Source organism: Mus caroli, chromosome 2, assembly GCF_900094665.2.
Source record: "Mus caroli chromosome 2, CAROLI_EIJ_v1.1, whole genome shotgun sequence".
Taxonomy (NCBI): Eukaryota; Metazoa; Chordata; class Mammalia; order Rodentia; family Muridae; genus Mus; species Mus caroli.
The window spans coordinates 143,540,210-143,553,226 of record NC_034571.1 but is presented as its reverse complement, the minus strand read 5'-3'; the positions used below and the strand labels follow the sequence as shown (position 1 = coordinate 143,553,226).

At 38.4% G+C, this 13,017-nt stretch overlaps 1 protein-coding gene and 1 pseudogene across 1 annotated transcript in view; both read left to right on the top strand.

Annotated features, from left to right (window-relative positions):
• Rad21l1 (RAD21 cohesin complex component like 1) overlaps positions 1–10,210 on the top strand; it is a 25,884-nt gene extending 15,674 nt beyond the window's left edge. Inside the window, exons 9-14 of the mRNA XM_021156125.1 lie at positions 137–363; positions 769–865; positions 1,875–1,999; positions 3,752–3,841; positions 6,315–6,392; positions 9,847–10,210. Coding sequence (XP_021011784.1) covers positions 137–363; positions 769–865; positions 1,875–1,999; positions 3,752–3,841; positions 6,315–6,392; positions 9,847–10,035 — 806 coding nt within the window. The 3' untranslated portion in view covers positions 10,036–10,210. The remainder of the gene's footprint in view (positions 1–136; positions 364–768; positions 866–1,874; positions 2,000–3,751; positions 3,842–6,314; positions 6,393–9,846) is intronic.
• On the top strand, positions 10,050–12,554 carry LOC110307298 (annotated as a pseudogene).
• The last annotated feature ends 463 nt before the right edge of the window (positions 12,555–13,017 follow it).

The window sequence follows — 13,017 nt, the reverse complement described above, 5'->3', positions numbered from 1 at the left end:
AGGACAGCCAGGGCTACACAGAGAAACCCTGTCTCGAAAAACAAAAAACAAAAAACAACAAAAAAAAAGATATTTATTAGCCAAGAATATAGTTTTACAACACATTCTAAGTCCATTTATGCCTGTTTCTCTCTAGATATTGCTGATAGAAGGAGAAGGAAAAAGAGGAGATTGCTGGTAGATCCAGTCAAGGAAATAAGCAGCAAGGCTATGCATAGGCAGCTTACTTCCTTTATGGACACTCTCATGGTTCTGGACCTTGCACCCCCCACACAAAGATTGATGATGTGGAAGAAGCGGGGAGGAGTGGATATGCTTCTGTCAACTGCTACCCAGGATTTGATTAATGATGAATTGAAAATGGTAATTGCTTCCATCTTTTGCATGAATGTGATATTTGTTTATAAATAATTTTTCTTCATTTACAACATAATTAGACATGTGGGAAAAAACTTTATTTTAAAACTTAATTTGAATAAAAAATGTACATGAATGGCTTTTACTTTTCTTTTCTTTTTTCCAGAGACAGAGTCTTATTATATAGCTCTGGCTATCCTGGAACTCACCATATAGACCAGGCTGGCCTCAGATTTACAGAGGTGTGCCTACCTCTGCCCCCTGAGTACTGGGATTAAAGGCATGTGCCACTATGCCCAGCTTGAAAAACAAATGTGTATGAATAGCCTTTACTTATTTAGCATATGGGCTTATGCTTTATTAAATTGCTTTACTACATATAAAACTGACAGTATAAATGTGTTGTTACAGTTGTTTACAAAATGCTTCCTGTCCTATGACTATAAACTTGCAAAATTGACACTAAAGGAGTCAGTAAGGAAAGAAGTGGAAAACCAGCAGATTGTAGGTGAGACTTCCTGGTTCTGTTACTGTCCAGCGGAAGGTTGCATAAACAAAAATTGAGTTTAATGTTTCAGAATGAAAGCTGGGTTCAAATCTATATTTTCAGAGATCTCTATCTATAGAGGAATAGCTTAAGTTAAAATATTACCTTAGCATAGCAGTTTTCTGCTTTCCACATTAATTTCTGTCTCAGGAGTTTACTGAGATAATTGCTGATATCACAGTCCTGAAATCCTACCTACTAGGGTAGAAGGACTGCAACTTCAAGGCTAGCCTGGGTTACAGAGCAAGTTTAGAGCCTGCCTGAGTCTGTTTCAAACTAAAACACATTAAAGGGGCTTGTGGTATAACTCAGTGTAGAGTACTTGCCTAGAATGTGTGAGGCCCTAAGTTTAACCCCCAGTATCCTCTCCACACATATAAAGAAGATGAAATACATCATTTTTCTTTCTCTTAGCACAGTAGTCATAAATTCTTAAAAAATAAAGTCTCTGTGTGTAGCAGAATGTTTCATTTTAAAATAACCTGAAATATATAGTGACAAGGTCAGTGCTTAAATAATACGACTACTCTGAGACAGGTATCACTGTCCGGCTAAAATAAAGTTCATAAAATGTTAATAATCACTCATTGTTGTGTTAGTTATAAAGTAATAAAACTTACGTGATGAATAAGCTTCCTCTTCCCAGTGACAATTTCTGAAGACATTAAAATGTACAGAATAAGTACACCATGATGAGCTTATACTAGTCCAGTCGTCTTGTGAGTGAATATATGAAGTGCATGAGTTCAGATGGGCAGAAGATGACAGGGAGTGGGAATGATACAGAAGCAGAAGGGGGGAAAGGTAGAAATTATATGAGACTCAGGGCAGTATAAGAAAGTCATGCACTCCTTACTGAGATTCTTGGATTCCAAGCGACTGGTCAGAGGTTTTCTTTTTGAATAGCTATATGCCACTTCAAGTTTGAAATGCACTTTGGTAACATTATCTTTACTTCTTTATAATGAAGAACCCTCAGTGATGGGAGAGCCAAGTTCCCACAGTGAGTTAGGTCAACCCGAAGACTGGAAGGATGTGACTGATGAATCTGTAGGTAGCTTTCAGGAGAACATCAACATGAATACTAACTCTGAGGTAAGTTAACCAGGCAGAATCATTTTTTGATTATTCATAATTTCATGCTGAAATATTTTATGTGACATAATAGATGAGTGATTTGCTTGAATCTGGTTTTATATAGAGAACCTCTCTAAGCCCTGCATTTCATGAGTTTCATGGTCCCTTAGAACTCTAGCCAGATCCTTGTATACTGTTTCATACCTTTTTCCTCTAAGAATAGCATTCTCCTGCCTGTCTCTGTACCAATACCATACCGTTTTTAATCACAATCGCTCTGTAATACAGCTTGAGGTCAGGGATGGTGCACCTGATAATATATTGGATGCCTATACAGTGAATTACCGTGCAATCTGCCTTTTGGGGGCTTCAGCATTTCCTAGAATGCAGCTACTGAACTTCTTATTAGGAAAACTTGTTTAATTTGTGATTTGGGAAAGAAAAGTATCATTGAATTTATCAACTATTTATGTGCAAAATAGATTTTTCTCTATGTGCTGGACCAGTTCTTTTGACTCTTACTCCTCTGCACTAGTCTACACTCTAATCTTCAGTTCTAATCTTACCTTGTTTTCAAAATGGTGAAGAAATAGGACATAGAGTAAAGTATTGGAGCATACACAGTGAGTTTGAAGGGACAGAAAAATGTTGATTCCGATCAATCATTTTAAAATCTCATAAAACAATTTTTGTGTACAGTGACTATAAATTTGGCATTATTTAAAATATAGAATATTCATAGATATTGAAAAGAGAGCATGATAAGGCTCTACAAAGTATATGCTAAAGAATAAAGAGATCCAGCTGTAAGACATTTATTTTCTCAATTGTGGGTGGGAACATTTCTCTGCAGTGCTAGTCTTGGGTTCTACAAGAGAACAGTCTGAGCAAGCCAGGGTAAGCAAGCCAGTAAAGAAACATCCCTCCATGGCCTCTGCATCAGCTCCTGCTTCTTGACCTGCTTGAGTTCCAGTCCTGACTTCCTTGTGATGAACAGCAAGCAGTATGAAAGTATAAGCTGAATAAACCCTTTCCTCCCCCCCCCCCAAAAAAAAGAATAAAGAGCAATGCCTCCTAGTCACTAAAGTATTTAAAGCTGGAAAAAGTGAGGAAAGTATATTAGGAAATATTTCTGACTTACTCGAGATCAGAGACAGCAGCTGGGGAATGGAGCCTAGTGATGGGTTAAGGGTGGAAAGGGGCCAGAGCCTTAGAGCAGTGGAAAGAGGAGGAGATGTGGAGACCAGAACATTTCTGGCCTTCTCTCATTCTCCTTCCCTTGTTTTGGCTCTCCTGGAGGATACCCTCTTTGTCTGTCTCTATATGTTTCAGTGACCACTCTAGTGGCAGAGCCCTGTCACAGCCCTGGGTATGGCTATGGGTGTCCCCAGCCCTCATCCTCACACCCTCTACTTGCCCATTCTGGTTTCTTTCATGCCACAGAAGCCTGGTGCTGTCTGTCCTGAGTAACCACTAAACCAAGTGCTTCAGAGGGAAGTGACCTTAGGAGCCCATCAGGAGAGGCTCACAATGGAGAGAAGAAACGCAGAAGTTGTGTACAGGGTTCTTCATTCGTGGGTAATATAGAAAAGGAATATTTAAATTAGAAACTGATTATCTTAGGCTTCTCAGAAAAGTAAGTTTGAAAATATAAGTAGTACATTGGATTAGTTTGAGAAATGTCATTTGTTAATAAATCATTTAATCAAATTGAGCTGTTAGTTTTATAACCACTAGCATAATTACCTGTAATTTCTGAATTTTCTTTAGCAGGATATTCTTGGAATGATTTCTCCAGCTGTTGAGGGATTATCTTCAATGAATGCGTCCTTGGCCCAAGAAAATTGTCCAGCTGAATTGGTAAATGTATTTGTCATCTTTGGGTGACTTGTCATATTTAATTAATTATTTTTAGATTTAACATAATTTTGTTCCAGGGCAACTTAGTATCCATGGGGGGGGTTCCCTTCTCAGAGGGGAAGGAGTAGTAGGAAGATGGGGGTGTGAGGGTGGGACTGAAGGAGAGGAGGGAAGTGGCTGTGATCACGATGTAAAGTGAATAAGCAATAAAATTAAGGGAAATATTTTTTAAAAAGAAAGAAAGAAATACTATTGTGGCAGCAGTTGATACATATAGAAATTTGACCGCTAATTCCTTTTCTTTCAAACATTGTCAAAGAGTATTATTATTACAATGATCTCTATCTATAATATCTATAATATCCATAACATAATAATGATATCTGTAATATTTTTCTTTTTTAATAGTTGTTCAAATTACACAAGTTATTCATCTCTGGTGTTAAGTTATAAAATAATATTTAAAATATATTTATATATTAAGATATGAAAAAATAAAATCAGAAAATGAAAATCGTCTACTCAAAGGGCCACATTTTGAGAGCAAATACAAAAATTTGACTCACTCCCCTGTGTATTACTACTACCTTCTTCCTTCCTTTCTTTCTCTCTTCCTTTCTTTCTCTCTTTCTCTCTCTCTCTCTCTCTCTTTCTTTCTTTCTTTCTTCTTTCTTCTTTCTTTCTTTCTTTCTTTCTTTCTTTCTTTCTTTCTTTCTTTCTTTCTTTCTTTTTGGTTTTTCGAGACAGGGTTTTTCTGTGTAGCCCTGGCTGTCCTGGAACTCACTTTGTAGACCAGGCTGGCCTCAAACTCAGAAATCCACCTGTCTCTGCTTCCTGAGTGCTGGGATTAAAGGCATGCACCACCACCATCTGGCTCTTTCTTTCTTTTTTTTCTTTTTAAAAAAATATATACATATAAAAACTTCTTTTAACATTTAAAAAAATTTTATATGCAAGAGTATTTGTCCAGTATGAAGGTACACCACATATATTCCTAATATTCTAGGGGGCCAGAAGAGAGTGTTGGTCACCCAAAACTGCAATTATTGGTGGCTGTGAGCCACCTGTGGGTGCTGGGGATTGAACCCAAGCTTTCTGCAAGAGCAGCTAGTGTCATCTCTCCAGCCCTCGAGTTACTTCTTAGAATTTTATCCCAGCATACTGAAGCCATTTTTAGCTTAAAGAAAATTTTCAAAAGTTGTTTAGTAAATGCTATCAAATCACCTGTTAAGTCCTAGTATTAACTTCTTAGATTTTTAAAAATTTATTTATGTGCAGGCATGTATGCCTCTGTAAGTTTATGGGCACCTATACATACAGGTGACTAAAGAGGCCAGAAGAGGCCTGGGCTTACAGATAGTTGTCTTGTCACTTACCTGATGGGCAACCTAACCAGGTCCTCTTCAAGGGTAGGAAGAACTTTTAACTACTGTTTATATATATATATATTCTCATAATCTGTTTCCTTGTTTTGTTTGCTATTGCATATCACAGTCCAACCTAGCCTAGGAAAATTGATGAAGTATGTCAGAACTAGGCCGCTTCTCATCCACAGCTTGCTCTGTTTCCCTTGTTATTGTTGTTTTTATCAGACAGATCAATACCTCCCCTGAGCCAAGATCCCATTCTCCACTCAAAAGGTGAAGTTTGTAAGAGACTAAACTAAATTCTTTTTTAAAGGGTTCCAACTTAAGTTTTTAATACTGAGCTATCTTTTGAAGTGATCCAGCTTTAAGAGACAGAAGAGTAAATCTAGTCAGATGGCAGGGCAGGCATCGAGTGAGCCGCATATATAGACAAAGCATCTCCAAATCTGAAAAGTCTCCTAAACCATTTTTAAGGATGTTTATGTCATCAGTTAAGTTCAGAACGGGGCCTTGCGACAACAAATGTTCTATAATTTTTTTATTTACTCCTATCACGGGAGTTCTGATTGGCCAGACTGAAAATCCTAGCCAAGAGTGGCTGATTTTGCTAACTTTACAAAGTACATAAAGGTACAAGCTCTGGGCTGCATCACCAGTAAGGCTGCACAGTCTGTTACTTTGGAGATCCTTATCAGAAGACGTGCATGGAGGAGAGGTACAAAGTTGCACAGGTTTTTTGTTGTGTGACAGAATTTTTGTTGAGGAGCCACAACACACTTATCTGCTCACCCCAGACAGGGAACCCACATTAGGCCAAAGTACGGATATCACCGAAGCCTAGCTTGGTGAACCAGTGAGTTTTATTGGGGTATGTACAGGAGTATGTGTGTGTGGTTCCTTGGCTTTCCTGCACATTGGAATGCTTTAATCTGGAGTAAACTGTTAACAGTTGTCCTGTGTTTGTGTCATTCTCTTCATCAGCCCATATACTGTTTGGTAGAACTGTGTAACCATTGTGTTTCTGTAGTAGCTAATGCAATGCCTGGTGCATAGTGAACATTCAATAAAATTTGCTTAAATGAACTATTTATTGATGATTTAAACAGGAGTCATCAGGCAGCAAACAAAATACTGAGACAGAAAAATGGAATCAAAGATTATTTCAAACATTAAATGTGTTACGGGTAAGATGGCATTTTATTTTATTAACTGTGTATATGCAGGTGTACTGTATATACACATGTATATGCACATTCTAGTATGGGATACATGTATGTGCAGGTACTTGTGTATTGGAGGCAGAAGTTGGTATCAAGTAGCTTCCTCGGTCACTCCCCACTTTATTTCCTGAGGCAAAGCCTCTCACTGAACTCAGAGTTTGCTATTCCAGCTGGTCACTGAGCTTGCCCTGGAGGTCCCTGACCTCAGACTCCTGAGTGTTGGGGTTGCCGGCCACCAGACCCATCCAGCATTGCTGTGTGGTGCAGCAGAGCTGAACTCTGGGCCTTACATTTGCACAGCAAGCACTTGGTCCACTGAGCCATTCCCTAGCCCTTTATTTTTATTATAAAAATAAATAATATATTAATTTGAACATCTAGATATTTATAGAAACAAAACATTTTGTATGTTTTGTTGAGGACAACAAAAGTCTACTGGCATGAAATGGTTTTGAGTAATATTCCTAGGATTAAATATAGAAGAAGAAGGTTATTAAAGGATGACTATCAGCTTCTGTTTCAAAGATTATGTAAAAAATCAGTTTTTACTGAGGCTTCACGGTGTGATTACAGTTGTTTTCATCTACATTTTATGGTTGTGTTATTTGGTTTGTTACCTCTCTTTTTAAATTATTATTTTTCTTCATATGTGTGGGTGTTTTTCCTGCATGTATGTCTGGGCATTGTGTGCATGCAGTGCTTGCAAAGGCCAGAAGGAGACATGGATCACCTGAAACTCGAGTTACAGATGGTTGTGACACTCCATGAGAATGAACCTGGTCCTCAGCAAGGACAGCCAGTTCTCCTAACCACTGAGTTCTCTAGCCCGTTATTACATCAGCTTATTTCCTTGATGTCTATGTAACTATCTATAAATATTTTCCCAAATCCTTTGGCAATGTAATAAAACTCACTGACCCATCAGTTCCCACCTTCCCCTCAGAGATAGCCCTCTTGCATCTCATTATACTCTTGATCTAATTCACAGTAGTTACTCTGTTGCCTCCACAGCTTTTGTCTTGGGACATGGGAAGTTCCTTGTTTGTTTTTAATTTCTCTGTCTGTGCTTTGATCTTTTACATGAAATCTTTCCTGTCATTACTGTCCTCATCACTTATCAAGATGAATGGTGTATAGCAGACAGCAGCTTTGCAAACAATGCCTGGAAATTTGTTTATTTTTAACTTGAGTTTGATTGGTTGTCTACATATAAAATACTTTCCTGATAAAGTTTTAGGACACATCTGGGATTCTTGTGTTGTTATTGAAGTCAGGTACTGTATTGTTTCATGATCACCTTGGTGACCTTTACTTTCTCTTTAGAAGCTCTTAGATCATCCCCGCCCCCTCCAATGCTCTGAAATTTCATGGTGTGCTCTGAGGGGTTTTTGTTTTGTTTTGTTTTAAGTTTATTGTGTTATCCTGTACTGAGTATATTTAATCCCTATTTCCATATTCTAGGACTTGTAAATTTTTGGACTTTCTGGTGCTGGAGAGATAGCTCAGTGATTAATAGCACTTGCTCTTCCAGAGGTCCCACATTTGATTCCCAGCATCCACATGGTAGCCTACAAGTATCTGTAACTCCAGTTCCAGGGGATCTAACACCCTCTTCTGTTCTCCAAAGGCACCAGACACACACTGTGCACAGCCTACATGCAGGAATGACACCCAGACACATAAAATACTTTTAATTTCCTTCTTGTTGGTTATCTATTTCCTCTTCTTGGAGAATTTATACATCAGATAATGGCTCTTCTTTATTCATTCCTTTGTATAAACACATCTCTATAGTTTTCCTTGTATTTTTACTAAGGATACTTTGTATCTTTAGATACTTTGTGGCTCAGTTTTTAATAGAATTTGCTTCATGTTTTCTGAGAGTTTTATTATTGTTTTGGTTTAGTTTTTAAAGTTATTGACTATTTTGGTTCATATAATCCTAATCTTTATTCAACTTGTAAAGACCTTTATTGAGGCATGGTTGATAAGTAACAAACTATACATATTAACGTATCATTCACTATACTTGGTTTACTGTATTAAATGCACTTGGAACTGTTTTCACATATGAAGAACTATCGCCACACTAAGAATAATGAACTTACTTGAAACTGCCCTGATGTCCTTGCACCACTTTATTCTCTCGCCTCATCCTTCCCATGGTGTAAGACCCACTCCCTTCCCCAAGCAACCACTCATAAGCTTTGTTCACTGTCATCCTAATCACTTTGTGTTCACAGTGAAAAACTTTAGCTTCAAATTTGACTGCTTTCTTTGGCCTTTGTATTCTCTTTCTATAATGGATCTTTTCAATATATTATTATTATTATTATTTGCTCTTTAATGTTAGAGATTTTACTTAAATATCTAATGATCACTGTGCCCACAATGGACTGGACCCTCCCATATCATTCACTAATAAAAAAAAAAAAAAAAAGCCCCACAGACTGCCCCCAAGTCAATCTGATAAAGCAGTTCCTGAATGTTCCTTCTTCCCAGGTTGGCAAAACAGACAGAGTCATGCCAGTTATGGGTCAGAGATGTGATTGTGAGACGGGAACCCCATCCTTCCCTTGATGTCCTGTCTTCCTGCGGGGGGGGGGGGGGCTCTGTAAGTTCCCTCTCCCTATTGTGGGCCATTTCATCTAAAGTCCTTTGAGTCCTGGGTGTCTCTGACCTCCCAGGACTCTGGTGCATTCTGGGGGAGGAGGGGAGTCCCTCCAACCTCCTATTTCCTTAAGTTGCCTATTTCCATTCTTTCTGCTGGCCCTCAGGGCTTCAGTCCTTTTCCCTCACCCAATGCCAGATCAGGTTCCCCTCTCCCCCTCTACTCCCTCCCCTTCCCTGTTCACTTTCCCTCCCAGGTCTCTCCCTCCCTCTCCCGTTGTGGTTGCTTTCTTCTCTCTCCCAAGTGAGACTGAGGCAGCCTCACTTGGGCACTTAAGCTTGTTGAGCTTTTTGAGTTCTGTGTATTATACCTTGGATATTCTGTACTTTTTTTTAAGGGGGGGGGGCGTTGCTAATATCCACTTATTAGTGAGTACATACCATGCATGTCCTTTTGGGTCTGGGTTACCTCACTCAGGATGATATTTTCTAGTTCCATCCATTTACCTGCAGAACTCAGGATGTTCTCAATCTTAATAGCTGAGTAGTATTCCATTGTGTAAGTGAACCACATTTTCTTTATCCTTCTTCTGTCATGGGACATCTAGGTTGATGACTTGTTTTGTTGTTGTTTGTTTTGTTTGTTGGTTGGTTGGTTGTTTTAAGCTTATTCTGTTTCTCTTTTTAAGGATATCTTAATTACTTATCAAAAATTGCACTATTTGTTGTTCATAACACATCCACAGACTGCTGTGCATCTAATGATTTTATTCCTCTTCTCTTTTCTCTTTTCTAATTATTTTCCCAGGAATTCAACAAAATGGGAATGCAGTCCTTTAGTCTGAAAAAGCTATGCAGAAATAATGACCGAAAACAGGCAGCTGCCAAATTTTATACTCTTCTCATCCTGAAAAAACATTGTGCTATTGAGCTGAGCCAGAATGTTCCCTATGCAGATATTATAGCTACAGTGGGACCAATGTTCTATAAGATGTGAAAGAAATCCACAGCATGCAGGTTTATACCATCACTGGCACTTCTGCAGAGACTGATCAGCTTGATGCAGAAGCCATCTGGAAGCAGCTGATGGTCTGATCCATTTCATAGACAGGCTGGCCTCCCTTTTTCTATCTAGAGGTCAGAACAAATACAACCAGAATTGGAAACCTATGTGGAGACAGTTATTTTTTTTTTTTTTGACTTAGCTGATTTGAACGTGTGGCATTTATCATTGCCCTGATCTGAATGTTGCATTTAGGTTGTGTTTAGGATACATTATAAAATACCGTGTACCTCCAGGAAACATTTAAGGGTGTTTATAAAACACTTGTATACATTAGGTTACGAAAGTTTATGGGGCTAATGAATGATTGATATTTTCTTACTTATAGATATAAGTTTATTTGATCTACTTTGTACCATTGATAGTGCCTAACTCCCTGGGTTTTAATCTAATATGCAATTATAAAGAGCCTGTGTGTGTGTGTGTGTGTGTATATATATATATATATATATATATATATATATATATATATATATATATATATATATATATATATATATATGATGCAAACAACAATTGTTTTAAATATTTTTATTTTTAGATCATTAAAAATTGGTTTGGTTTCTTGATTTTTGGTATACATCTCTGATATATATATTAGAACACACACATCTCACAGTCTAGACATAGTCATATCATCTTTTAAAAAATCTTTTTGAGTTAATCTCCTTGTGGTAGTTCCCCCATTCTATAGCTGGGTGCTATTTTCCATGACTACACTTGTGTCTTGGGATATATTATATGCTATATAATTCCATGTATATAACTTGGGAATGTTATATACATGGAATTATATAGCATATAACCTCCTGAGACTGGTTTCTTTCACTCAGTGTAGTATCCTTGATATGCATCCAAGTTCTTTTTGTATCAGTATTTTGTTCCTTTTAAAGGCTGAGTAGCATTCTGTTGCCTGCTTTTATCCATTAAAAGACTTTAAGTACTTCCAATTTTGACTATTACAGAGCTGTAAGCATATGTAGTTTTATACATATGAGTGTTTATTTCTGTACAAATAGCATTTCTGAGTCATATGTAAATGTATATTTAACTTTATAATAAATTATTTGCCAGAGGTTAGACTACTTTGTATTTACTCTAATAAAATATGAGAGCTTCAATTTACGTGTGATTTTGTTTGTTTGTTTATTGATACAGAATCTCACTAGCTGTGGCTGGCCTGGAACTCTGTTGTAGACTAGGTTGGTCTTGAACTCACAGAGATCACCCTGTCTTTACCTCCTAATTGCTGTGTGAAGGTATGTGCCACCACACTTGTAGGCTTGATAATATTTTTGTATCTATTTTCATTTTGAACCCAAAATTTCTTTATGTAAAACATTAAAATATAATCTAGTTTTAAGATGAAATTGTATATAGGTATATTTATAACTATGCTAGGTCAAAAGCTGTACAATAATGAGAAACATCAATGGAACAAATGTTGGCACAAATGAAAACACTCTGAGTGCCCCTGTGTCACTGAGCATCAAAACTCGTCCATCGGGCTGGAGAGATGGCTCAGGCATTAAGAGCACTGGCTGAAATTTTTGAGGGTTCAAGTTCAATTCTTAGCAGAATCTCAACTCACTGGACTCCATTTGCTATTCTTTTCTTTCTCCTCCCTACCTTGGGTGCTAGTTGGCATTTGTATTTGCATTGATTTACATTCATTTCTAAGTCTACACACTTTTTAGGGTTGGAGGTAGTGGGAAGGGCAGGAGATGGGGAAGGAGGAGCACTGTAGCCAAAACATAGAATGAGGACAGAGTTGAAGAATGGAGGTGACAGACAGTTCTTGGTAATGGCTTGTGTGTAAATGAGGAAATTGAAGGTCTGAATGACACTTTTAAAAGAACTTGAGTTTCACAGTTGGTCAAAGTAGAATTTAGTTCATTAGCTTTGCTTCCCAGCTTAATTCAACTTAGAGAGTTGGAACATAGTGACAAAATAATCTCCGGAGTCTTGGAAGTCCTGAAGAGAAATATCTAAATCTTACCTACCTCAATCTGAGTCGATTTTTTTTTAAATCAAAGACCCCAGTACAGTAGAAGCTTTGCAAAATCTTTAAAAATAGAAGTTTTGACTTGCTTAGCTGAGGTCACAAACTTGGAAGATTATAAAGTATTTTGGAATTGCTACGGCAAATTGCATAAGGAGGTGGATTCTGTCAGGAAGATTGTGAAGCTCCAGATTCGGGGAGGATAAAGAGGAAGGTGGAAGAGATGAAGCTGGTCCACCTGAAGTCTATGAAGAGGAGGAAGAGGAACGTGAAGGAGGTTCAGAAATGGGAGACGTAGGCCTAAGACTTCATGAGAGAAGAAATTCAGGGGTAGGGTGATTGTACTGATGAAGGGGAAGGGGAGGAAGAAGTAGATGGCCTTCAGGGAGAGAAAAGGAAACTGAATGCTAAAGATGATGGAGAGGAAGATGACCAGCTCACTCTAAGATGACATGGCCTGATATTCCTGGAAAAGCAGGAGACTGATCACATTTTTGTTTCTCCACATACGATGGCTGTCCTTATAGAAGATTGTGTGTAACATTTTATGAAAAGAAGTATGATTTTGCTATTTTCACCTTATGATTAAGATTTATTAGTTGGACAGGAGCCCTCTGCCTCAGGAGCAGGGAGTGCCATCTTGGTTCCGGGACTCAGCAGAACTTAGGAACTTAGTCTGCACAGGTGAGAGTGTGCACCACAGAGGCAGAAAGCTTCGGGACAGGCGGGAGCCACAGAGCCGCTGAGGCAGCACCCTTTTGGGGCCGCAGACATCCAGCACCCTCCCAGCCAGAGGACAGTGGTTCGCCCTGCACGGGAGCCCTCTGCCTCAGGAGCAGGGAGCGCCATCTTGGTTCCGGGACTCTGCCGAAATTAGGAACTTAGTCTGCACAGGTGAGAGTGTGCACCACAGA